Source organism: Puntigrus tetrazona, chromosome 18 (genome assembly GCF_018831695.1).
Source record: "Puntigrus tetrazona isolate hp1 chromosome 18, ASM1883169v1, whole genome shotgun sequence".
NCBI lineage: Eukaryota > Metazoa > Chordata > Actinopteri > Cypriniformes > Cyprinidae > Puntigrus > Puntigrus tetrazona.
This window is the reverse complement of record NC_056716.1, coordinates 13,857,921-13,884,188: the sequence shown is the minus strand read 5'-3', so window position 1 is coordinate 13,884,188 and position 26,268 is coordinate 13,857,921. Positions and strand designations below refer to the sequence as shown.

The window sequence follows — 26,268 nt, the reverse complement described above, 5'->3', positions numbered from 1 at the left end:
CCTTGCGTTTTAAAGCCATTGAATACAGGTTTGCTTTGCTAAAATATCAATAGCTTGCTTATTAGATTTACAGTATGAGCTGCGTATCCTGCAATAAGGCTATACAATGCAATTGCTGTAAAACAGTTATTGAAATAAAATGAATATATGTTTGGAAAATACATAATTGTTCAAATACAACGTTGTAGAAATAAATAACGCGCTACAGTTGCGTGCAAAACGCTAAAGCAGGCGCGTATCTTAAGTCGCATACAAAAACAAAAACATATATTTGCCAAGTGTTCATTAATTATCCCTTTTAAGTCACCCACGCACTCATTTTAGCGTCTTCCGAGCTGTCAGCACCAGACAAATTAATATTCTCGGCGTCCATTCATTCATTCATCCGTCTGCTGCCGAGCGCGTGAAAACCCGCCACGGTCTGCATGCAAATGAAGCTGCGGGGGGGCTGGCCAATTAGAGTGTGGGAAGTGAACGGGAGGGCGGTGCCTGGGAGCTTTCAACCAATCACAGCGCACGGGGCGGAATATTCTAATGACAAGGGAACACCTCGATGTACAGCAATGTGAGGGGCGTGAGGGGACGATTCAAAACTGAGATGCCCAAATACTGTCCGACCGCAGCAGTATGAGCAACAGAGACGCGCGTTAGGGGAAAAACGCTCAAACTAAATGGGAATCGTCTGCTTTTAAAGCGATAAACGTCCGCGGCCGCAGCAGGAGCGGGCTGACGCAGATCACATTGAAAGATTGATTGCTTTTGTTCTTCTGGGAAGGGTGAGGAGCATCCTGCCGGACCTCGGGATCCCTCTGAAGATGGAAGAAGAGCGCGGTCGGAATAAAGAGCGTCTGGAGGCCGGTCTGACGTGGCTGTGCGAGCTGGAGATCCTGAAGCAGCGGCAGGAGAGTCTGGTCCTCGGCGCCCTGTCCCTCGGGGACTCGGCGCCGGGATGCCCGGCTTGGGGTGATGTAGGTCCGGCCCGCAGCAGCAGAGAGCAGGAGCAGCTCACTTTAAGACGACAGCTGGTAGGTGCGACGCGTCCGCTGAGGAAAGCCACGCTTTCGAGATGACCATAGTGCGGACGCCCTTAAAGTGTTGCGAAAAGTTTAGCAATGACGCGCCAGTCGGTCCTGTCATTATTGTTCGAGTCGCTCGCGCGCGCGCGCGAGAAGCTTCTTACTTTTTGGCGTTACATAATTGGCGCGTGAAAACTGCAGTGTGTCGATACGGCTTTTATTAACGCCGATATGCCGTTATGATGCCATTAACGGCCGCGCGGCATAAATAAAGGCAATTTCCTTCCACAGCAAGTGTATGCTTTTGACAGCTGTGATTGATGTGAGCTTGGAAAAAGGGGAGGTTTGCAGACCTTTAACTATCCATTGTTCGTTTCTTGTGGATTTACCAATTTATACTATATATATATATATATATATATATATATATATATATATATATATATATATATATATATATATATATATATATGTGTGTGTGTGTGTGTGTGTTATTATTATTATTGTTATAATTATATTGCATAATTATATTACATTAAATTATATCTAACCCTGTACCACAATACCAGTAATAAGAAGTATCGGAATATATATTTTTAATATATATAACAATGAATCAATCTTTATTTATACAGCGCTTTTAAAAGTACAGATTGTGTCAGCAGCAAAAAAATGCATGGGTCAAAATTGTCGTTTTTCTTTTATGCCAAAAATCAGCATATTAAGTAACGATCATGTTCCATAAATATATTTTGTACATTTCTTTGCACGTATATTTATTCAGCTTTTCAGGTGATGTGTAAAGCTCAGCTTCAGGGAAACTATTTTGCTCTGTATTCATAAGTAGCAGGGGAGGCACGGTGTTTATCAAAGTAATACAGTATTTATAAACTAACGGAGCGCGCAGTCCCTCCTGCGCTTTCATTACCTGTCCCTCAGTCTGTGTGCCTCGGGGTCGGGACCTCGCTCTAACTCAGTTTTCCGTAAAGGCCCCGTGAAAAGGCGGTGAGAGAAATCAAATAAGCAGCCGTCTCTCTCTCTCCCCCCAGAGTTTCGCCCCCCGTAGACGGTTCAGACAAAAGGCGCATGGAGCGGAATATTAATGAGGCAGACTCTCGCGGGACTGGCGCGTGCGGGTGAGCTCGAGACGCGTCACCCAAATGAGCTGTCAGCGGCTCGCGCGCTCCGCTCCAGCGGCCCCCGGAAAACATCCCTCAATCTGCCCGCCGATGAGTACCTCTCTCACCAAAGCCTTTAACTCGGGTTCTGTTAGGGCTGGGAGTCTTTAGGCACTCCGCGATCTCAGGTACCGTGACACGAGATCCAAAACCACTCGGCTTTTCGCTTTGATGGATGAACGAATGAGATTGCAGACTCGTTTATTTTATCCGTTTGCATTAAATTGCTTGTGGAATTATTAGTGCGTTGTAAATAAATGGCAAATTCAGAACGGCGGTAGTTATTAAGAACCGTGCTATTTTGAAGTAAACAAAAAGTGCTTTTACTATTGCTTATATGCAAAGAACATTTGGATGCAAAATGTTATTAATAATTTAAACACTTAAAGGGTTAGGTCATCCAAAAAAAAGAACCCTGTAAATTCAGACATATGAAATAATAGTATTCTTTCTATCTATCTATCTATCTATCTATCTATCTATCTATCTATCTATCCACTATCTATATATCTATCTATCTATCTATCCATCTATCCACTATATCTATCTATCTATCTATCCATCTGTCTATCTGTCTATCTATCTATCCACTATCTATCTATCTATCTATCTATCTATCTATCTATCTATCTATCTATCTATCTATCTATCCACTATATCTATCTATCTATCTATCTATCTATCTATCTATCTATCTATCTATCTATCTATCTATCTATCCACTATATCTATCCACTATATCTATCTATCTATCTATCCACTATATCTATCTATCTATCTATCTATCTATCTATCTATCTATCTATCTATCTATCTATCTATCTATCTATCTATCTATCTATCCAGTGTTCCTGACTGTGTTAAACTGCAGCTGTTAATTAACCAGTTATAAAAAGACAATCGGGTTTGATCTCTTCAGGCTGTAGTGATTAGTGTTCACACAGCCCTGTGGGTAACATGTAATTACATACGCACCCTATAATTATATAATTAGCAATATTACCGGCAGAAGTCCTACATCTCTTCCCAGTTGTTTCACGCCAATCGGTGCGCTTTACTACGGATTTGTTTGTAGCTCAGCTTTGTAGTTGAGAACCCAGCAGTGTTTGCTTTATATTAGCTCGTTTGTACGTACAACATCTGTTCAAACGGACTACATCAACCCTCAAGGCCAAAGTTCCCCTGCTGTACTCGTGTGGAAGAGTGCTTCAGAAATTAATTAGCGCACTGTAGTGATGTATTTTGTGCTTTAGGAGTGTTACACCGATGTGTGTGATGATATAGTGGGGGCAGGGTGATGTATGTGCGCGCGCGCGTGTGAGATGGGGGTGTTGGTTGTGTCCCATTTTGGCACATTAAAGGCAAGGCGCTCACGGCAGCCGGATAATGAGAGTACACACGCAGCCCGATCTCCCTCAGGTCCTGTCTGCTTCTCTGATAATCAAATAGACCGCTGCCTTCTGCGTGCTTTTGTGCATCGGGCCTCCGAGGGAGCAGGTGATCCGTCACGCCGCCTGACGACGGTTAATCGTGGAGCTAGATCAAAGATCTCCAAGGGAACGTGAGACGAGCTTGAGTCACAGACTTCTCAGAGAACAGCCGATATTAACTTTAAAATCATCACGAACGCATCAAGTTTTGTTCTTTGTTCACATCTGGCAGAAATGCTCCACTCTCGCCGTCCTCCTCCTCTGTATTTGAGTTCTAAACCTCGTTCTCATGTGCTTGAGCTTTGACCTCGGCTGAACCGCGTTGCCATGGTTTCATACGAGCGATTCTGAGAACAATTATAATGTTCTTTTTAGTCTTATTTTAGTCTTGAAAAATAGGCATATTTCTGTGCTGATTTCAAAGGAAATGGTTTGTTGCAGGAATGTAGAGGAAAAACACAAGAAATCTCAGAACATTTTAACTTAGCTCTGATGCAGTCATACGGTCCAAAATAGACTTTGAAATTCAATTTGCTGTATTCCCACTTGATTTTAAACTGACTCGGCTCTTTCCACATACTTAACATGAACCCAGTACAGTCATATAATCATCAAATGCTCTGCTTTCTCCAATGAGCAAGAGCCTTTATGCCTACTAATAAACTGGATAACGTAGAGAAGGTGATATAATTAATTGATATACTTTTCACAAACAGAATCAAGTGTCAAAGCGATTACTTAACACTGGCTAGAAGGTCAAGGCAGTTTGATTCTAAACTTCATTTGTTTGTTTAAACAGTGCAACTGAAAAATAAAGTACAATTAAATTAATTTACACACTTAATATTTAATAGTTCATTGAACCTTTAGAAATTGGCTTTTGACAATGGATTTCAAGAAGACCTGATAGTTTTTATGGCCAAAAATAAGATGAAATTTTAACAGATTACGTAGAGTGCAAATATTAGATGACACCAACAACAATATGCATATTAAATAATTATATTCAAATGCTGTCGTTTTTATTGTAGGGTGCAAAACATGTAGACTAATCCAATGCACTACAATGACAAGCGAGAGATATTAAAATTCCTCAAAAGCCATATAGAACATATTTGATACTTTGATTTTAACCTGACTTTCAAAATAAAAAGATATATAATCAAATAAGCCTGTATTATTGTACGCCATGGCAAGCTTCCATGTTACCTGAACCAAAACTATTCCAAACATATCTCGGCTAAACCCAATGAAAAATTGTATGCTGAATATGAAATGCATTAGTGTGTGACTGAAATCGTTTTATTCTCGCCAGTCTGTTTCTCACATCTGTCTTGGATCCGTGCACCCAAACATTGGTTTTGTCATTATTATACCCTTTATTATGGAAAATAATAAGCAGAGAATAACACTGAACTGTAAATAGAGAAAGCGGTTAGAATAATGAGCCAAGCTAAACCACCTTTGCGTCATTCACCAGCAAAAATATAACAAAAAAAAGCCAAAAATACACTCGGGGCGGTGATTCAGGCCAGGTGTAGAACATACTGTGATGCCTGGACAAAATCTGGACCATGAACACTAAACCGTGAACACAACTAAAATAAACCCCAGACTCAGACGTCATTAAACACGGGTTCACTCGGTGCCAACCACAATGTGTTTCGATGAATTATTAGCTGCCGAGAATCTGCAACTAGATTCTGAAACAAAACCAGAATCGTAGGATCAAAAAAAGCACATGCAATATTAGCTCTCCCATCTTTGGTAAATTATTGATGTTCCAGGTTTGGTGCATTTGCCGTTGGCTTACATAACAACTGGCAGTGGTGCACATGAGCACACACCACACGGGTTACATGCTCACAAAAAATACATGTGCTACATGCTTGAAGCCATCTGTCCAAGCCTCCTTTTATCTGTTTGTTGATGCACCGATGTATGTATTACATACGACATGTATCACACATCACTACTATTTTTCATGTATACCAGAATGAACCAGTTAATGGGGCTATAAAATCAATGATTGCCAACCTTTTAAAATATTAAAGAAGGAGTTGCGTCAATCTGGGACAGAGGTTAATATGGAGCCCTAAGTGCAAAATGTCCCATATTATGCTGATGCAACCTCCCCTCTATAGTATATAGTATAGTTATGCACATATTTGTATTCCCGATACTGTATTTGTATTGTGTTATTGCATTCCTGTAGCTCAAACGGTAATATGTTAGCACTCTCAATTCCAAGCTTACAGGTTTGATTCCCAGGAAGTGCATCAAGTACCTTGATTGGAAAAATGCTTTCATTTGAATCTTTGCCTACAGTATTGACTGGTGTGTTTGCAGAACCGACTCCAGGGCGCCCCCACACTGCTGATGCTGGCACTGCAACAGCAGCTCAGTGAGTTAAGGTTGGATACAGGACTCACGTGTGAGCAGAATACAGACGAGGATCTGGACAGTCCCAGTGCATCAAGCTCAGGTACTCCACTCTGTGAATAATTTATACCTCATAGTGTTCTGCAAAACTGTTGGCCAATACTGATGTCAGATGCTTTTTTGTGCTCCTACTAAAGCTCTAATCTCTTTATGTTCTTCCAGCACCAACACAGTGAGGATAATACGGATCATTTACCAATTAGGGCACAGATATTTTGTGAATACTTAGTAGTGCAACAATCTGGCATTTGTGTTAGAAAATATGTTGGCATCATGTGAAGTTTTTTAGTAACAGTTAGCAAATCGAGTATGAAAACATACATCTAGATATTGTAAATAAAACCGTGGAAGCTAATAGATGTTAAATTAAAATAATTCTTTGACTTATCTTGATTCCTCAGGGTTTTACGAGCAAAGTGAAAGTCTGTCTCCTCCACTGCGTTCCTGTTCCTCCCCAAACCTCAGTGTGTCCTGTCACAGGCCTAGATCTGTCGGTGAGTGTTTGCTTTAATCATATTTTACACCTAAACTTGTGGTCTTGATAATATCATTCTTATGTTCCCTCACAGTTCCTGCAGTTAAACATAAGCCAGGGTTGCCAGGTCTGCTATCGAAACTCCCCAATGACCACCCCAATAGCCATATAGCCAATAGTCAATCAATAATAGCTAAAAATACTATCCCAAATATCAACATTCAAAATATCCCAGTTCCCAGCCTAAATACATATTTTACAGTCAGTGTTATCACTATATAGTATCACATTTGCTTTTATCTCGCATTTGATTACTTGTTTGTTGGTAGAGTGGGCAGACTTTCTTTAATTGTTTTACCAATTGATTTTTTATTCGTCTATGCAACTCTTTTGGACTGGTATGAAGGCGCTGTGAGTTCTTGGCTATTCCTTATTTATTCCTTATTCATTGCTATATAAAATTAATCATATACAGTTTGTTTTCATACTTGAACTCTCAGGAGCTAAAAGGCTTCCTACCAGTGCCCCTCTTTCACAAAACCTATGCTCCCTTCTAACTACTTGTCTTTAAAATCCAAATCTTGTGGAATCGCAGTCTACAGTCAGAAGCACATTTAAAACTGGAATATAACCTCAGACTTGGCAAGCCTGATAAAACCCTAAAGCTGCCTTTAAAGAGGGCTACCTTTGGAAGAGGATCATCGTACATGAATTTCCTAGGTATCATAAAGAAATCATTTTATTTCTCATAAATAATTTATTTCTCACCTGCTAACAGATGCCTACATGCTGGACTGGGAGGGTCATATGGAGCCCACAGTACATGCTGTCATGCCCCGCTCATTTTCTGCCCCGTACCCCCCACTAGAGGGTATCGCCGAGGGAACAGAGGAGGAAGAAGAAGATGAAGAAAGCCCTCAGTGGGTTACAGATCAGACAGCTAATGAAAGCCTGACTCCAGAGATGAGCCTCACTTCTGATGCCGAGGCAGATTCTGAATTGAAGCTAGATGACGGCCCAACGGAAGAAGACATCCAGCAGGCAATGCGTGTGGAAACGTACATCCTGGGACTCCTGCAGCGACGACACCTCAGATCTACAGCAGAACTCCACTCTGATCCCAACCAGTGGCATGACTTACACACATACCCACCCAGTTACCCACAGCTTGACCAACAGGAATGGCAGGAATGGGCAACTCTTTCTGAGGAAGACAATGAGCGTGAATCCCATGATGGATATTACATGAACCTTCCCAGTGCCCAAGCTGGGCCAACTTCCCTAAGCAGTGAGGAGCCAGAATCCTCCTTGGAAATGGATCAGTATGGGCTCGAAGAAGTCTACGCCAGTGGCCACGACTCCCCTCGGCATCATCCAGTTTACGTCGAACGCCGTCCCACGATGTCAGACACCTTGAAACCCCACATTCACACCTGCTGCAATCACACCTGTGTACCTACGATGTCAACTCCCGAGTCCCATGAGCAACCCCAGCCCATTCCATCCCAAAAGTGGGCCCTTCTTCGGTCCCTAGCCAGAAGGAGTGCAGAGGAAAGGTGGACAACTCCAGGAGAAAGACAAACCAAGTCAACCATCCGCTCTCGGTCAGAGGACAGTTGCGTCTCTCAAGGATGGGCAGCCCAATCAGAGCAAAAATACTATACGGTGGGAAGGGATATGAGCAGGCATCATAGTGATGAATTTTATCCATCTAATCAACGACTCTGGTGCTCCTCGGCGGACCTCAGTCAAGAAGAAGATGAGGGGATATTCAGAGAAGATGTGAATGAATTCAGACCAAATCAGTTACCCGCCAAACGCACTAGTGTTCAGTTCGCGGAGCAGGACCAAAGGGTGCAAGAAGCTGCTTCTGCACCAACTGATGGGTCTGACTCCAGTCTAAGCGAGACTTTCTCTCCAGGAACCAGTTCACTGTCCAGTGACTCAGATGAGAGCGGAGGTCTGGTCTGGCCTCAGCAACTGCCTCCTCGCTTGCTCCCATCACCCTCTTCTTCGCAGAATTCATCCAATGCCGTGGTCAAGATTAAAGCCTCGCATGCACTCAAAAAAAAGATCATGCGATTTCGTTCAGGCTCTCTCAAACTCATGACCACAGTCTGAGACTGGCCATAAACATCTCTGCCTATTTATACGTTAAACTTCATTCGAAAGCTTTACATAATGCGCTTTACTTTATACATGACGTACTGAATACTGTTTCCGGGTCCAAGCCTTTACTCCATTTTAACTGATGATACTGTCTCAACAGCTGTAGATGAGTATTTATTTATAGCTTGCCTTTAAAGGAACAGTTGACCCAAAAATAAAAATTATGTCATCATTTACTCACCCTCAAGTAGTTCCCAACCTGTATAAAGAGATATTTTGAATTAAGTTTTTAACCAGGGTCACCATTGACTTCCAAAAAAAACAGTTAATGGTGACCCTTTTAGTTAATCCTTTTTATCTTCCTTTGTGTTCGGCAGAACAAAGAAATTGATACCGTTTTAGAACTACTTGAGAGTGAGGAAAGGATTTTTGAATTTCAATTAACTATTCCTTTAAGGTAAACTTTTAAAAACAATACGTGGTCTCAATGGATACTATATTTTAATTATTTAGAAAAAATATATGACATTAGGATCATGGTTTTTACTGTTTTTCACACCATGGTTGTATATTAGCACCAATTGTTACTTGCTTTTGTAAGCTGATATAGCTCTTGGACCCAGAAACTCTAATGTGATTTAAAACTGAAACCAGATTTACACTTTTTTTGTTTTGTTGTTTTTCTTTCCAACAGCATCTTGCTTTCCTGATTTTCCTCTGGCATTATTTATGTTTCTTCTTGTTAATAAAAGACTTGATGAGATGCAGCGACAAGATACAAAACAAACCCAATAAGCACACCAACCCCATTAAAAGATTGTATGGTTTTGGATTTAAGTAGAATTTTTAGTTTGCCCAAAACTGAAGATTCTGTCAGCATTTACTCACACTTATGTCGTTCCAGACCTGTGTTACTTTCTTTTGTGGAGAACAAAAGGAGCCTGTAGTATTTTTTCCATACAATTTGTCCAAACTAAATGCTGACCAAAACTGATCGCATTTATTTAAAAGAATAAAGTATTTTATTATTTAAAATATCTTTTCTGCATTAATCATAATGAAAGTGATACAGATTTGGCACAACATGAAGGTGAGTATATGCCATAACTTACTTTTTTGGGTGTTCTAACCCTAAGAGGGACTGTGGGTCTGTAAAGTTCATAAATTACTTTTTTCTGCTTCAAGTTCTCAGGCATGCTCATAAATCTCTATTCAACAATAATGCTATACTGTATATTTTAGCTTTTCGCTACTAAATGAAGCCATTTTAATATCACTGTTTTTGTAATTATACAAAAGACATTGGGGGGAGAAGGCAATATCAGAAGAAAGAGTTAAACAGGATCAAGAAAATAACCTTGAGAGAGGACTTGAATTCAGTTTACCTGAAGAGTGTGGCCCAGTTTTCAACACTCATCACACACACTGTTTTTATACTGTATAAACCGTATTTTCTATTGCCCTACACCTAAACCTACTCCTTACAGGAAACTACTGGCATTTTTTGAATATCATAAAACACTGTTTAGTATGTTTTTTAATCCTTTTGTTTTAAACCATGTTTATGTCGTAATGCCCATGTCATTATACACACAAATGCCAGTGCACACACATGACAGGATGTGCCTGGGTTAATGGAGGCATCTTTATCAGTACTACGTACCACTTTGCCTGCCATGTCCCAGGTGTTGTCTATAGATTGCACATACGTTATCCATTCATAAGAATGAAGTCAGCTTGAATATTTTGTAGCATGTTTGTTAAAACGCATTTGTAGTGTACTGAAAATTTTTCAACGTTTATAACAATTGGGTAGTATTTATACTTTATGAACTTTGATATCGCATAGGATCCTTACTGGCGCCACCTAGTGCACTGGAGGACCGGGATGTATAATTTTCTTTCTGCTACACAGCCAAACTCCCTCATACTTGTGATCTACAGTGGAAATGCATTCCAGCGCGGAGTGTGTTAAAATATGTCTTGCCTGAACATAATTTTTCAACTTTTCTGATTTCATGCTCACAATGTATTTTGGAGATTTTCACGTTTGAAAATGCTCTTTCCTGCTTACTGCATGTTTTAAATAAACTCTCATTCACGGTCTCCCATGAGTGTGATTTAAAGTGATATAGCAAAACCTTTTTTCTTCATTAATTTTATTTTTCTACTGTATAGGAATTGAGGAAAGATGGCATATTTGTTCCGCTGTTTTTTTACCGTTATCCTAGACAGGTCCTTAAAACAGTAAATAAAGTCAACATCAGAAAAAAAAGGTTAAACCTTTATATCTTTATTTTATATTTTCATTATCAATACAGAATAAGATTAATTATACAGAAAAGGTTAAAATATGGTCAAAAATCTGCTTGTATCTACAGGTGACTTCTGATGAGAAGATGCTACAAATGCTCCAGTAACACAAAATGTACAATCCACAAATTGGTTGAGCAGGAGAGGTTAAAACATGACTTCTGTTCACTGCTCAGCTTTCTGCATTGTTTTCAGTTGCCATGGAGTGCTGTTATATTTAGCTGCCTTGTAGTGCAGTTAGAAAGGTTGCTAACCCATACTCGAAACTCACCCACACGCACCAAAAGCAACATCTCATGGCTGGAAATCTCAACTAACCTGCCAAGTTTAGGTTTAACACTCGCTCTTTACTGACCTCTACTGGTTAGTTAATCTCACGAGGAGCCGGCATTTTAAAAACACGCCTGGCAAGTTCAGTTTGTCCACATGGTAATGCATGAAACTTAATGCAAGTTTGCCTTATTGTTATGTTTTTAACATGTATTTCGGAGTGGTAGCCGATATTCTTCACCGATTCTTCGGCGTTTTTGTCCGTATTTACAAAACAACCACATTTATTTTCTGTGGTAAATCGCTACACAGAAATGCCGTATATGGCGTAACCGTACAATAAAGCTATGTACATGCGACAATATTTAAAAATATTTGTAAATCGGCTGTAAATGCTTAACGTTTTAATCCATTGAATTACATGAATGCTAACTATTAGGAACCAAACGCATCAGAATTAGCATGCAACTAATCGGACTGAAAGGCCCCAGTCGACTCGATTGAACTCGGTTTAATTGAAGATCGGTTTAGTAGACCTGACAATCAATCAACCGGAAAAATAAAGAAGTGTAAAAGCTAAAATTTGACTATTTTTGCCAGCCGCCTCAGTTTTGGCTGCCCCATGTTTTGCTCAGTATTAAATTGGTCACGTGACTTTTTTCATTTCAGACAACAAACCTTTGTCTGAAAGTGATATCTGCATTCGGTGCTTGTTCTTTACACTAAAATATAAAAATATAACAGATTCACAAAATGTGAATGTGACATTCTCTGGTTCGTGAACTTAAAAGTTTTGTTCGCATATAATCAAATACTCTGTGTGAATCGGACCGCAGCGTTTAGTGTTCACATAAACTCCCAGAATCTGAATTCGAACTGGATTAACTGCAATAGGCGAAAATTGAAATGCATGTAAATATAGGGAGTTGTGCACAGCTGCTTTTGATTAGCTGATAGAAACTGGTTATGAATTATTTTTTTTAATTGTGAGAATGTTACGAACGTTTAAAAAGATTATTGTTAATATCATAGAACAGTATTGGTGTGCATTTTTGTTGTGCAGCGTGTTCGTTAGTGATCCGTGAATGCTTCTTTAAACCTACAAATGGTTCCCGAGGGTGGTATTTGTATTCGAAGAGTAGATTTTCTTCATAAGGGCTTCTCTCTGAACCCGTCTGTGGTTGACTTACTGTTTGCAGTCAAGCTGGTTCTATGATGCGGTGCTTCGGATGCGAAATGAAGCACACTTCGCAACGAGCTAATCAGATTTTTCTTAAATCCGCGGCCAAGACATACGTAGAGCAGCGGGTTCAGGCAGCTGTTAATGTAAGCTAAGCAGAGCGTCAGCACGTGGGCTAGTCGCAAGTTGGCTAGGACGTTGTGGGGTTGTTTGTGCATGATCAGCAGCAGAATATCCACTATGTGCAGAGGAATCCAGCAGAGGAAGAAGCTGAGCACCACCGCCAGGATCACACGTACCGTCCTGGCCGACTTGTCACTGCCTCTTTGCCCTCGGCCAGAGCTCGTCGTGATGTAAACCTTCCAGTGGCTGATGCAGATGATCAGGAAAGGCAGCAGAAAAGACAGAAAACAGCGCGTAAGAGTTACCGACCACGCATGAGCTAAGTTGTTGTATTTGCCGTCGCACAACGTTTTGGTCTCGCTCAGTTCGTGTATCTCCATGTGAGCAAACTGAGGAGAACTGGCCAGGAGAGCGAGAATCCAGACGGCAAAACAGACGCAGCGGGCCTGCCTCGTGTTCCTGTGGTTCTGGCACCACACCGGTCTGGTCACCAGGAGCAGACGGTCCAAGCTGATCACGACCAGGAGCAGGACGCTGCAGTACATCATCATGTAGAGCAAACCGCTGAGCAGCTTGCAACCCGCAGCGCCGTAAGGCCAGTGCTGGTCCTGGGCGAGCGGCACCATGAGAAGAGGCAACGACAAGCAGCACAGCAGGTCCGCCACGGCCAGATTCAGAAACCACTGCGCATTCACAGAGTTAGGCATTCGAAACGCGGTCACCCACACCACCAGAGCGTTCCCCGGGACGCCCAGCAGGAACACAATGAGATAGCAGACCAGAGCAATCCAGTGCCGGGGACCTATCGTCGACGGTGACAGTTCAGTGGGGATCTCTATATCGGTGCAGTTTTCGGAGCCAAAACACCAGTCGGTGTCATTATATTCAAAAGAAAAATTGAAGTCACGTTCTTCCATTTCAGCTGTGAAATAACATCATAATGTGCAAAATTACTGAAATGCTCAAAAAATTACTTTTTAGTGGTTGAGTCAAATCCTGTTATTGCTGAATTTCATTTTAAAGAATCAAGCATTGCAACTAATGCAGTTGTGAGGACGCTGACATATTAACTGATATATATACTTAAGATTAAATTTCAAGGTTTTTCTGCCTAAAAGTGTTTAAGGTTCTTAAAAGGAAAGTTCATAAATTAAAATTTTTGTAAAGGATTCTTTCTTTCATGGAACATAAAAAGGATATTTATATATTTTTTCTAGTCCATATAATAGAAATCTTTTTTTTTTTTTTTCAACTAGTTTCTCTGAAGAAATAAATATTTTTAATTGCAATTTTTAAATGTATTATTTAAAAAATTACCTCGGTTCAACACTGCATAAGTGAGCTCTAACAAAAAAATAAAATAATAAAATTTAAATAAACAACAAAAAAATACCTCTCAGAAGTTTTGCCGATCTGCTTCACCAGATATTATTCAGCTCATCTATTTTTGCGACTGGTATACACAGGAAACGGTTGCAAAGCGCTGTGTGCCAAGCCTTTTCCTTTGCGCTGTTGTGTAAGCACTTACACGTCTGAAGCTGTCGTTGGTCTTTAAAACTTTTTCAATTTAAAAAGCGTAATAAAAGACTCGTTTGGAACTGGAAGAGAGAAGGATGACGTTTGCCCTGCTTTTTGAGCCGATATCATCTGATGTTCTTCTTCCTTTCTTCGGTCGTATTATTGTGATGCCATTGGACAGAAATAGACAACGTTACCAACTAAAAAAATTATTAAAAAGGGGTATATGTAGTGGTATTGATGTATTTTATTGCTTTAAATTTTATTTAGTAATTATGTGAGGAAAAACATTGTATGTACATATTGCTAAGAGTGACAAAGCTGCTTTGGAAAAAAGGTGTTTCTGTTTGGTATAAATACAATGAATTGTTTTATTCTGTTCAGAGGTGCACTTAATGGTTAAAATGCAGACGAAAATGACAGAAATATAACAACAACAACAAGAAAACTGACATGGGTAAAATAAAGAAGGGACAAATACGGCACAAAATGTAACTCTCAAAGCATTGTAGTTTCATCACAGCACATTTAAGATGCAAGTTTCTGTTATGCACCTTCCCCATTCGCATGATAAAGGGGGATGTGAAAATGCTGACTGTTTAAATCCCCAAAATACAGAAACTAATTTTTGCGTATTTAAAAAACCTACGAAATGCTGTAACTACTTTAAGAGCTACAGTCTCGCAATATATCATTTCGGTACATTTCTTTATGATTTTCTGTTGCCCTCGTCTTTTTTTTTTGTATACGGAAAGCGTCTGGGTGCTTGTGTGACCACAGTCAGAACCGCACAGTCCCATAGGTCTTCGGTAAGTCATTTCCTGATGATGGGTTTCTTAATGAGTGCAGGGTTCGCGGCGTTGACCTGTAAAGTCATGTTCGGGATAGGTTCATTGGGCATCAGTTCAGAGTTGAAGCACTCTCGGGAGGTAGAGTCGGGGTGTCATCCCTAAAGTCATCTGTTTGAAGATCTACATAGAGACAGAGAGAGAGAAAATGAAACAAAACTAAAGCAACCAGAGCAATGCATGCATCTATCTTTATATATAGTGTTGCCCTCTGTGCTCAGTTCTGCAAAAACCAGTTTCGTTGCGTAAACCAATGAGGTTTAGGAGGTTTAGAATTTTTTGCTGAGATATTTTTTTTGTTGCATGTTTATTTGATATTTTTCCAAACCAAAACCTGGAAACAAAGTCAACGTTTGAACATTTTCCGTTCTATCATTGTGACATCGATGGGTTTTGGTTTATGTCTGGCATAAGTCTTACGGTTACCACAAGCTTAAAATATCTTCACATCTTATTCCATGACGTGAAATGTAGCAGTGCGGCATAGGATGATTTGCAAAAACAGATAACACCTAAATTTCAAAAATCTGTATTGCATTTTGTTGTGTTATTTTATTTTTGCCTAATTAAAATACTCCAGCTGCGGTGCAGAGATTTATTGGAATTCACTATGAAAAATGTGGTTTTCGAAAAGTGTTAAAAACAGTTATCTAAGATTTTACATTAAACCTTTTTTAAAAAAGGTGGATGCTAACAAGTGGCTTAATGGGACTACAAAGGTTGTCCCGGACTTTAAATGTCCACACGCTTTCACAGCCTCATGTTTTTCTTGCAAACTATTCTTTTAGAGTTCTTGGACGCTTAATGGTGGTGATATTAAAGTCATGTGACCATGATGCAGTTTATTTAACTTTTTACTTGGGCTTTAGTTTGTTTGTTAAGATTGTCATTATCAACAAAGCAAGTAATAATCAAACTTATTATCTGCAATAATCCGACAAGCGGTGCAAAACTCTTATTGGAAACTAGGGTGATGCGCACTTCCAGGTTGGCCTGCAAAAAATATGACGTTATTGAAAAGTGCAGTACTCTCAGATCTGTTTCGTAATCTTTTTCCTTGTTCAGTTCAACTGACGTCCACCGATTTCCCACCTAATTACCCCCAAAAGAAGGCAACACAATTAGTGTGGGCCTAGTTGTTGTTCTGAAGGGCCGTGAAAGTACCTAACAGGGAAGTGTTCTGCTGGTGGTTTTCAATAACCGAGCTCTCTTCCTCATCCTCCCCCCAGTCGGCGATGTTAGCAGGTGGGATGCACTGCTCCAAGAATAGATCTTCATCTTCATCGAAGTCCATGTCTTCTGGGGGCCAGCGCAGCTCACCGCTCTCCACCTCGCTGACGTCAGTGGGCTCCACCACGATGGACGGCAGGCGCTCTTTCCCCTGCGGAGCGCAGGTCAGACAGCCTTCAGTACTCAGTACTACTTCCACTGGATCTGGGAAGATCTGAAGAATAAAGCAGATAATATAAGTGGAGAAATCTTCAATATGTAACGGTGTTTGCACTGTAGTTTGTTTGTGGTACTGTTTGCGGTTGCTTTTCGACGGGTAACTGATGAAAGCTCAACACCATTGTGAAATCGTAGATTAGCATTGCTACAGACCGGCACAGTGTTGAACGGCCAACACCTCGTAAGCCTGCGAATGATTACAGTTTGACTTGTTACCATAAATGGAAATGCAGACCATTTTCTAAACACTAACTGATACTCTCACACCAAACTCATTGGTTGAGCCAACGTTGACATAGCAATTATTAATGTCCCATGGCATAAAAATGTCACTTTATGAGGTTTTTTTAACATTAATATGAGTTCCCCTAGACTGGCTATGCTCCCCGAGTGGCTAGAAATGGCAAATAATTGTAAACCGAGCCCTGGGTATCCTGCTTCCCCTTTGAGAAAATCTACCCTTTATCTTCTCTTTATCTTTCTCTTCATACGGGGAAAGGTCACAACTAATTTTACTGCTACGTTATTATTCCAGCTAGCGTTACAACTAGTCACTAGTCCAGCTAATGACAACACTGCATATACAACAACACACGATTATATATAAATCGTCATTTTTGGGTGAACTATTCCTTTAAGATATCTTAGTCTGAGACAGTGGAGGTAGCCAGCAATGGGGTTTCATTGTCAGTGTTTTGGTCGCAAGACTTACATAGTGCAAAACATGCTGTTTGTCCTTTAAGGGCTACTGTACAGACATGATGAGAACTTCCATGTAAGGGGACCTATGTGTATGTAGCTCATTCTAAGCTAATAAAAAAATAAAGGTTCATTCTGTGAGGTTTTTGCACACCTCTGAAAGCAAAGTTACGTGTATTCTATTGCATTTCTATCAATAGAACCTAAATACACTGCGCCTTTGAGACACAGAGTGATTATTCAGAGTTATGTTATAACTGTAACTGTATGCGCAGGAGGACTCGGATGATAAATATAAATATAGATTGTACTGAGATTATATAAATTATGGGTCATAATCAATAAATCAGTCAATCAACCAATAAAGCAAAGACAAAAAGAAAATGCTGTCGTAGACTGTCACCTAAGGCCTGTATGATATAAAGGTGGCAAAGGATGACCAATTAGTTTTTTGTTGTTTTTTTACCTGAAAGGGCAGTCTGTCCCCTTTTCTCTGAACTGGATACTCGTCCATGGCCTGGGCTTCTTGGTACCCCATATCTCTGTTATATAAAATTATAATAGAATAAATAGAATTACAAGTTGGAATAGCAATGGAACAGTCACAACTATTTAACCCACTACAATTTAGACAATATCGCCCTGATCAGGAGGTACAAACGAATGCAAACTGAGACAAATAATACTATTTATGTAGTTTATCGTTATGCCAGTAGGTGGCGCCAAGTGACTACGACGAAATAATTTAATAAACGATTCAGCTGATTCTTTTTCAAAGAACGCTAGCATGCAATGTTTTGGTATAAACATTAAGAGTGCTGTGCAATTTTGTGAGGAAGTTAGGTATCATTTACAACAGATTCAATGCAGATTCAGATTCATTTAGGAATGAAACAACACTGCTGACATGTAGTGGGATCGCGGGTGATAACAGCTTGCTTTGAAACGAGTATTTCAAAATAAAATTAAAAACAAAGATAAGAACTTAATAGATAAGATCGGAATTTTGAATGCTACCCATGAAAGATTCCTTTTGTGATTATCATTGTAAACCTAACATTTTAAAGTGCCCCTATTTTTATGGGTTTCATGCAGTGTGTAACACAGCTCTAAATCAATAAAAAAGATCCTGAATAAGGATTATTGGTGTAAGGTTATTGGCTCTCAAAAGAAAGAGTCGACTCTGAATCACTGAAACGAGTCATTTTTAAAGCTAACCCCAAGCCATGTCTGCACACTTGTTTTGGCTTTGGTCTGAATGAAAATGCAAATACATTTTTTGCCACTAGGTGCCATAAGACGACAGTAGCGAAGGAGGAGTTAGGAAAAAAAATGCCTTTCCTTGAGCAAGTAAGGTAAAAATATGCATATTGTAATACAATAGAGATTTTTTTTAACCGTAATACGTGTCAACTTGTTATTGAGGACTCCCAAAATCAAAAATATGGACCTTACCCATAATAGGGCACTTTAATAATTTTGTTGTAACGCTTAAGAAACAATATTATGCAGATATGTGAGCCACACTTTTCAATCAGCACAGACACAAAGCAGGCGCTGAGCGTTTGTTTACCACAGTCATAACGCTAAGAAAGAAGGCGGCTTGGTCTGTTGGTGTGTGTGGGATTTGTTAATCGCAGTCGCTCCCAGGTGACCTGTGACTAATCGTTTCTCTCTCAAGCCTCTGCTGAACGGCCGGATTACAATGCTTATAAGGGACAGCCAGGGACCGATTATATCAAAATGGATTATACCCTCATATACTCATTTTTCATTAGCAACAGATTGGATAAGAGCGCTGCATTATGGGTCATCGCTGCAGATTTGAAATCTGCGTGAAGAAAAGTGTGCGCTGTGCATTGCATTGTTTGTTTTTTTAGCAGCATGACAAAAGTATGCTTTATGCTTTAACAAATAATGGTGCAATATACAGATCACAGCTCTTATCAGGTTGCATTGTGGGGTGTATGATGCATGCTGTATTTGTTGAATCATATTTAGCAATATATGACACACTCAGATGGTGTTTTTAGTTTCACTCTAATGTGCTGAATAGGCAAAACGAATTCGCTGTGCTAAACACGAAAAGGAAGAAGTACTAAATGAAATAATTTTCCAGACTTTCTGAACTTTTGTAAGGTTTACAGTATATACAAGTAAACGCATGATTGTTTTTATACCTCTTTTCCTCGTTTTGTCCATATAACCAGACATTTAGAAATACATTGTGAAATATTAATTACTATACGTTCAACGGTGTGATAACGGACTTAGATAAAGACATGTTGAGGAAATCAATCTCTAAAACAATGCTGCACAGGGAATGCTGTCAGTTATTATGATATAAAAGAGAAAAACGTATGTAAAGTGCTCCTATTATGGATTTTTGAAAATGAGCTTTTGTGCATTGTGCAACAGCTCGCAGTGAATGAAAACATAATGCAAAGTTTTAAATCTGAAAGCACACCGTGTATATAGTTATTGTCTCTCAAAAGAAAGAAATGAATCCTAAGCAGTTTCATGTCATCGTCAAACTGAAACATTAGCATATTGCTACCCATTTGTTGGCCTTTTCGCATTGGTTCTGTATGAAAATGCAAATTCATTATTGGAGTGTTAAAATCTCACAAACACAGCTTTAAATGAAATCGACCAATCACCGGAGGGGGTTTGGAAAAATGAATCATTGAACTAATTGTTTGGGAGCCAAATAAGGTCGAAATAATACGTTGTTTGGGACTCTCACAACCAAAATATGAACCTTTCAAATACTTATTTTTCAGATAAATTAACACTCACATAAAATATTTGAATTGCACATAACTTTAACAACACAGCATAATGACAGATTCATTCAGGAATATATTAAATAATCATGAGATTAGATGTAATGAATGTGTAAAATATTGCAAACATTTAGCGAAATTGTCTTCGAGTAACTACATTATGGCCAGTCGTCTTATTGACATCTTTCCCGGGGAAAAACGCTGATCGGGCATTTCAGCACTTTTTTTTTCCACATCCACAGAGTTTGAAAGCTGAGACTTGCTATAAAAAGTAACAAAACTCAAAGCTCATTTTTACATTTTTAGACCGGATATGCTTTACAGATACGCTTTAGTGGGGTTTTGTTTATGAATTTGAACACAAAAACAGCAAAAAGAAGTTTTATAAAATAAATATTAATTAAAAGAAAATAAAGAATATATTTAAAAAAATTATCAATATTTTCTAGCCGGGTTAAAAAATGTTTTCGTACATTTTTATAAGTATATATCTCGAAAGAAATATAAACACGTCTTTGTCTTTCCCGTTCAAATCAGTTTATATTCTCTGTGCAGGGATTAAGGAGCACTGAAGACCTGTCTGATGAACAAAATCCTCTTTTTGACTTCCACAGTGTATGTTTTTGCAGTGTGTGTGTGTGTGTGTGTGTGTGAGCTTAAGCCAAACAGGGAAGTATAGTGAAATGAAGGTCAGCTCTCTCTGAAAAGCTGCAACCTGCTTTTGCTTTGCACTACACCCTCTAAAACAATTTCTCACCCAACTTTTCTCAAACATCTTTTCAAAAAGAGACCATATTAAATAGTAATAACGTAAGGGGTTTATTTCTTATAATAACCACCTGGCTGACCATCATCCTCTAAATGACACGCCAGCTTACCAAATAAATAACATATGCATGCCAGAAATACGTTTTTAACCCGTTATTCTGTTCTTTTTCAGTCAGCCAGAAGAGCAACTTCTTCTTCTTCGGTTGCTTTCCCGCTTGCAAAATTTGACGGCGGCCCCCGACGGACGGCGCGTCTCCGCTCAGGTCTCTCTGACGACAGCTGTCTAGCAGTTAGCGGTGTAATCCCGCCTGTCCCTCCTGCTGTCTGTGGTAAGTCATTAACAAGCTAACGGAGCAGATCTGGCTCCGGCACGAGGCAGCGGCTACGCGTGCTGTTCACAGATTCAGGACACACAGTCTCGGCCTTAAACACACCTCACGGCCATTACCTTATGCACACTCATCATTTAGAGGCCATTTGGAGGCATGACCATATATATCTGTAACCAATATTAAGGTATGGTAAGAAAAAAACGACAAAAAAATAAATAATTGAAATTAATAAATAAATATTAATATAACACGTAATATTACGTAATGAAATGTTTGCCAGTCATGTGTGTTAGTATATTGCGTTTCACTATACATGTGATTTAAATGCGATTTAAAATAACTAATGTTTATAATATCTTAATATCTTCTGGAAACACAGTTGCATTTAGCAGACAATACCAGCAATCAAGCATCTGAAATGTGCAATATAATTTTTTTTTTACATATATGCATATAAAGTTAAACATACTTAAATATCAAACTGCATACTGCGATAACATAATTCTATTTTTGCAACTAAATAAAAAAATCATGCAGATTTGTGATATGGTATGCACTGCTTTACAAGATTGTACTGTATATATATATATATATATATATATATATATGGAATATCCAGCTTTATATGCACAGCTGTCTAATAACACTTTTATATATGTATATATATATATAATAACACTTTTATATGTATGGGCGATAATAGGATATCAATTTTTGTTATTTTTTTGATCTAGCAGCTGCCAGAAATCTGATGATGTTACAGCACTTTGAAGCGTGTTTTCCATATTGTTTTCCCGAGAAACATTTCATCACAGATTACGCATGTAGCGCTTTTAAATGCACTTTTAAAATAACATCGAAAGCATCGCGAGCTTGCGTGCGCGCAGTCAAAGCTTTAAACCCGGCGTACCTGCCACTTCTTAGGCCTTAAAAGGTATTAGCGTCATACGTAAGTGCCGGTCCCCCGTTACATATATTAAACACAAGCCATCTGTTCAGTCTTGCACAAAAGCGGGCAGGCTGAGTTAAAACGGGGTCCTACCCGTCTGTGGGAAGGCATCCGTCCTCTTGGGTGCTGCAGAGCTCCACGCCGCCCACGCCGGGTATGATGATAGGGGGCAGAGAGGGGCAGCTCCCGCAGCACTGCCCCTCCACCGGCCCCATCGGGGGACACCGTCCGTCCAGCGCGCCGCCTGAGAGTGCGGTGACCGGTGAAGGCCTGTGGCTCCGGGTCAGCGGCGGATGCAAACAGATACGAAATGTCACAGAGCGTCAAGCGGTCATTTCCCTCGTTGACTTGCTTTGCTGTCTTTACCTAAACTCTTCTCTCTCTATCTCTCTCCCTCCCTAACAGAGGAGAAAGGCTTTATAGAAGAGCTGGATTAGTGTCTGTGTCGATTAGTATGGCAGGGCCGGTGACGTCAGAGCAGTGAGTGGACTCAAGCGGTCTGGCACGCGCGCCAGGTGTGCACTTACTAGCGTGCACGGAGCTCCTCCTGCCTTTAGCTTCAGAACCGGCTTTCTTAAACACGCATTGCGCTCTTGAAAATGAAAATGTCCGTCTCACCAAATCTGGACAATTCTGGGAATTAAGTTGTGTGTAGGTAGGGAGGGGCTGGATATATATATATATATATAGCCTGAGATCAAGCGTTTGTTCCTACACTTACACTGATGAGATGAGCAATGCGCACTAATCCAAAACAATCACTTCTTAGTAGCAACGAACGAGTAACTAACCGACCTAGTAGCATTTAAGTCCCCGCACCTTAACCTGGCGGTTCCCTAACCCGCACTTATATTAGCAGTAAACAGACTTGTTTTTAATCAGAAATGCTATGGACGTCTACATTTAGCATGAAGCAAAAACAAAAGCAGATGCAGATTTAATTCAGTTTCGTCACTACGATGAGCAGATCTCCTTTTAGACGTATTTATGCAAATGCATCAAGCCCAGAGGTTTGTAACTGCAGTCACTCGAAATTGTAACGATTGATTTTTCAGGAGATTTGGTCGAAACAGAAGTGGCACGTAAAGAATCGCTTCATTCCGGCTCAAAAGATATTTTCATGTTTCCAAATAGTCTTTTATGTTCACAGTGGCTGCGTTTATTTGATCAAACCTTGCGTGAATTTAACTGCATTTACATTTTTTACAGACTTCTGAGATTTATATGTCACCCGAAAGCTAAATATATGCACTTTACGTTGATCTGTGGTGTTTTAGGATAGGACAGTGTTGAGATTTAAATATCTGGAATCTGAGGGTGCATAAAATATTGAGAAAATCATCTTTAAAGATGTCCAGATGAAGTCCTTAGCAATGCATATTACTGATCAAAAAAAAAGTTTTGTGTGTGTATATATATATATATATATGAAATGTACAAACTATGATCTTTCCCTAATAGTCTAATGATTTCTCCCATGAAAAAATAAAAAAAGAGTATTCTGGTTATGGCTATTGCTACAAATATAAATATTAATATTTTAATATAAAGTTGCAGAATTTTTACCATCATTATTTCAGTTTTCAGCGTTAGATAATCATTCCAATATGCTGATTTGCTGCTATATGAGTAATAAAAAGTTTAAAAGAACAGTATTTAAAACAGGAATAAAGCTTATTACTTTTAAACCTATTTTAAACCTTAATTCTAGTTTGATTTGCACTAAATCTTTGGTGTAAGGGTTTATTAAAATCTTAATCATATGGCAGTCATTTGGTGAAACCTTAGATGAAATTACATGAACACGTTAACACGGCACCGTCACGTTTCCTATTCATAGCGACGAGATATTTTCTTTCGGCTGAACGCGGTTTTGTTCCTGTGCGTGTTCGCGCCGTTTCCTGCCGTTTGTATTTTGTCATTTCAACCTGTTATTTGGAAAAAGTTGATGTTGAATGTTGAAAAAGCTGATGGAGAAACTGAAGGATTAGTGAAGTCCGTCAGAAGTTGCCAAATTACTCCATCATTCAGACGTTAAGAAAATGAAGCCACTGCTGCATGTGAAGGCCAGCCATCTTTCCATCTGTCCCAAAAGTTGTGAAATGAGGCTAGTTTTTGGACTATAGCCTTTTTTTTATAATGACATTTTGATTGGAACAAATCATGGTGTCCTACCGTCTGTGACCAGGAGAAGGCGCCATTGTCTATATATTGCTCCTGCACGTAGGTATATATAAAATACATCATTATTATATATTTTAATATTATATATATATATATATATATATATATATATATATATATATATATATATATATATATATATATATATTTTTTTTTTTTTTTTTTTTTTTTTTTTTTTACAATTAAATTATATAACTATATATAATTTATATTAAAAATACATCTTGTTGCATTTTATATTATGCACATAAATATAAAATAAAAATATGTATGGTATAAAATCAATGCAAAATGCTAATAAATATGGTATAAAATCAAAATTCGATTGCAATAGATGCGCAACAGTTGTTTCTGTGTTTGTTTAAAGCTAAACAGTGTGTCTTAAAAATGTCAAAAAAGGTCCAAGTCTCACTATTAACTAACTATTAACTACTAATTTGTTGCTCATTAATAACTTGTTGTTATGTTTAGGTATGGACTAGGTCAGGCAGAATAAAGCATTAATATGTGCTTTATAAGTACCTATAAACAGCCAATATACTAGTAATATGAATGCTGATAAGCAGATTATAATGCTGTGAGGTTTTGACCGTGATTAACTGTCATATTCAGTTCAACACTTCATGTTACTTTAAAGGACAGTCCACCCAAAAATGACAATTTCATAAGGTTCTTCCATGAAAGCATGCCGGCGGACAAACAGATCTGGCAACCGCTTGCTTCAAAAACAACCACACCGAGACGCGTTCTCAAAATCTCCCCGGAAGCCCTCTGTGGGGTGTTTGTGAGCCGCGATGACAAACGTGGCGCGCAGCAGCAGCTACAGCATCGTGACCGCCTGCGTGGTTGTCATGGCAACCAGCAGGAGGAGCCCTCGAAGAAGAGATTCTGATGGAGGCGCAGCGAGGGCGTCTGTCATCATAAAACACAGCTCCGGTTCACAACGGGCTTGCGGTTCATCCGTTTACGGGTGCAGAAGCTGTTGTTCGGTGACAGGTTTAGAGACGCCGATGTGATTTTGAAGGGGCGAAGCGGATGCTGGGTGACGGGTTGCTCCAAAATGTAAATGTACAGGATGTTCTGTGCATTTCTGCAGGAGGCTGCGGAGGTAGATAATAAGCTGCTTACTGATAAAAACGAGGACAAGATTCCTGCCAAGACGTTGCCGTGCAGATGTTCTGCTAAGCACGTATACGGCGCTCTGGGCGCTTATTGAGGAAAGCCCCGACCTCAAAATATGACTCTGACTCCTCTATTGACGGATGATTTTCATCCACAGGTGGAAATCATGCATCCAACTGAGCACTTGCACTGGCGTGCACCTCCTCGAGGCTATTTTTTTCATCAGTTAATAACAGTGTTGTTAACGTAGACAAAGCTAAAATGAAACAAAACTTGATTTTTTACATGAAAATTTGACATTTAATTGCCTAACTGAACTAACTTCAAGTTCTGCAATTATAAAAACCGAAATAAGCAAAATAGCAATATAAAATAATAATAATAATAATAATAATGACAAAATTACTGAAATTTTAAATGAAACCATAAAATATAACAATAAAACTGAATGCTGATAAATACTATAATAATACCAATGTAACAGTCAATAGTCATTTTTAATGCATTTTTTAGAACATTTGGATTCATTTTACAGTTTTGCAATATTTACATTTATTTCATATTTAAGTTGATCTTCGAAAACACAGATTATGTAGACTATTAACATTGATTATTGTATTTTTTTTTAACAAATCTCAAAACGAACGTTCCTTTGTTATTACAGCGTAGTACTTCCTTAATTTACTTTAATTCTTGTTTCATTTTAAATTCATTTAGCCAAACTTTTAACAAATAAGGTGCCATTAGCAGTTAACATTATTTAACGCATTATAACATTAATAACACATTCTACGGTATTTATTAATCTTCGTCAGCATCATTAAACCGTTCATTTTTAGTTCATGTTTAGGTCCGTCTAATAATATTACCAGATATGAACACTAACTGAGATTGCTCAATGTTTCAGGAGTATATTTCATTTTTTAGTTGATGATAGCAAAGTAACGGAAGCTTATTGTGAAGTGGGTAAAATATTAGATAATAACTGTTTTACACAGAAACATATAAAGCAATGCCTTACCTAAAAATATCCGGTTCCTCTTTATATTAGGTGCCTAACTGTTAAATGAACCGTTT

At 39.0% G+C, this 26,268-nt stretch overlaps 3 protein-coding genes across 3 annotated transcripts; 1 reads left to right on the top strand and 2 right to left on the bottom strand.

Moving 5' to 3' along the window:
* The first annotated feature begins 535 nt into the window (after positions 1 to 535).
* On the top strand, positions 536 to 10,771 carry LOC122362545 (dapper homolog 3). Its single transcript, XM_043264051.1, has 4 exons — positions 536 to 1,025; positions 5,974 to 6,109; positions 6,468 to 6,560; positions 7,320 to 10,771. The coding sequence occupies exons 1-4, from the start codon at positions 816 to 818 to the stop codon at positions 8,660 to 8,662; spliced, it is 1,782 nt and encodes a 593-aa protein (XP_043119986.1). The 5' UTR covers positions 536 to 815; the 3' UTR covers positions 8,663 to 10,771.
* Positions 10,772 to 10,923: 152 nt separating this feature from the next.
* On the bottom strand, positions 10,924 to 14,160 carry LOC122323172 (C5a anaphylatoxin chemotactic receptor 1). Its single transcript, XM_043216855.1, has 2 exons — positions 13,930 to 14,160; positions 10,924 to 13,458 (listed from the first exon to the last, which is right to left on the bottom strand). Exon 2 carries the CDS (start codon positions 13,451 to 13,453, stop codon positions 12,383 to 12,385), a length of 1,071 nt encoding a protein of 356 aa, XP_043072790.1. The 5' UTR covers positions 13,454 to 13,458; positions 13,930 to 14,160; the 3' UTR covers positions 10,924 to 12,382.
* Positions 14,161 to 14,856: 696 nt separating this feature from the next.
* On the bottom strand, positions 14,857 to 22,318 carry lbhl (LBH regulator of WNT signaling pathway, like). The gene is made up of 4 exons (XM_043216856.1): positions 21,979 to 22,318; positions 17,517 to 17,592; positions 16,067 to 16,346; positions 14,857 to 15,025 (listed from the first exon to the last, which is right to left on the bottom strand). Exons 1-4 carry the CDS (start codon positions 22,098 to 22,100, stop codon positions 14,955 to 14,957), a joined length of 549 nt encoding a protein of 182 aa, XP_043072791.1. The 5' UTR covers positions 22,101 to 22,318; the 3' UTR covers positions 14,857 to 14,954.
* Between the last annotated feature and the right edge of the window lie 3,950 nt (positions 22,319 to 26,268).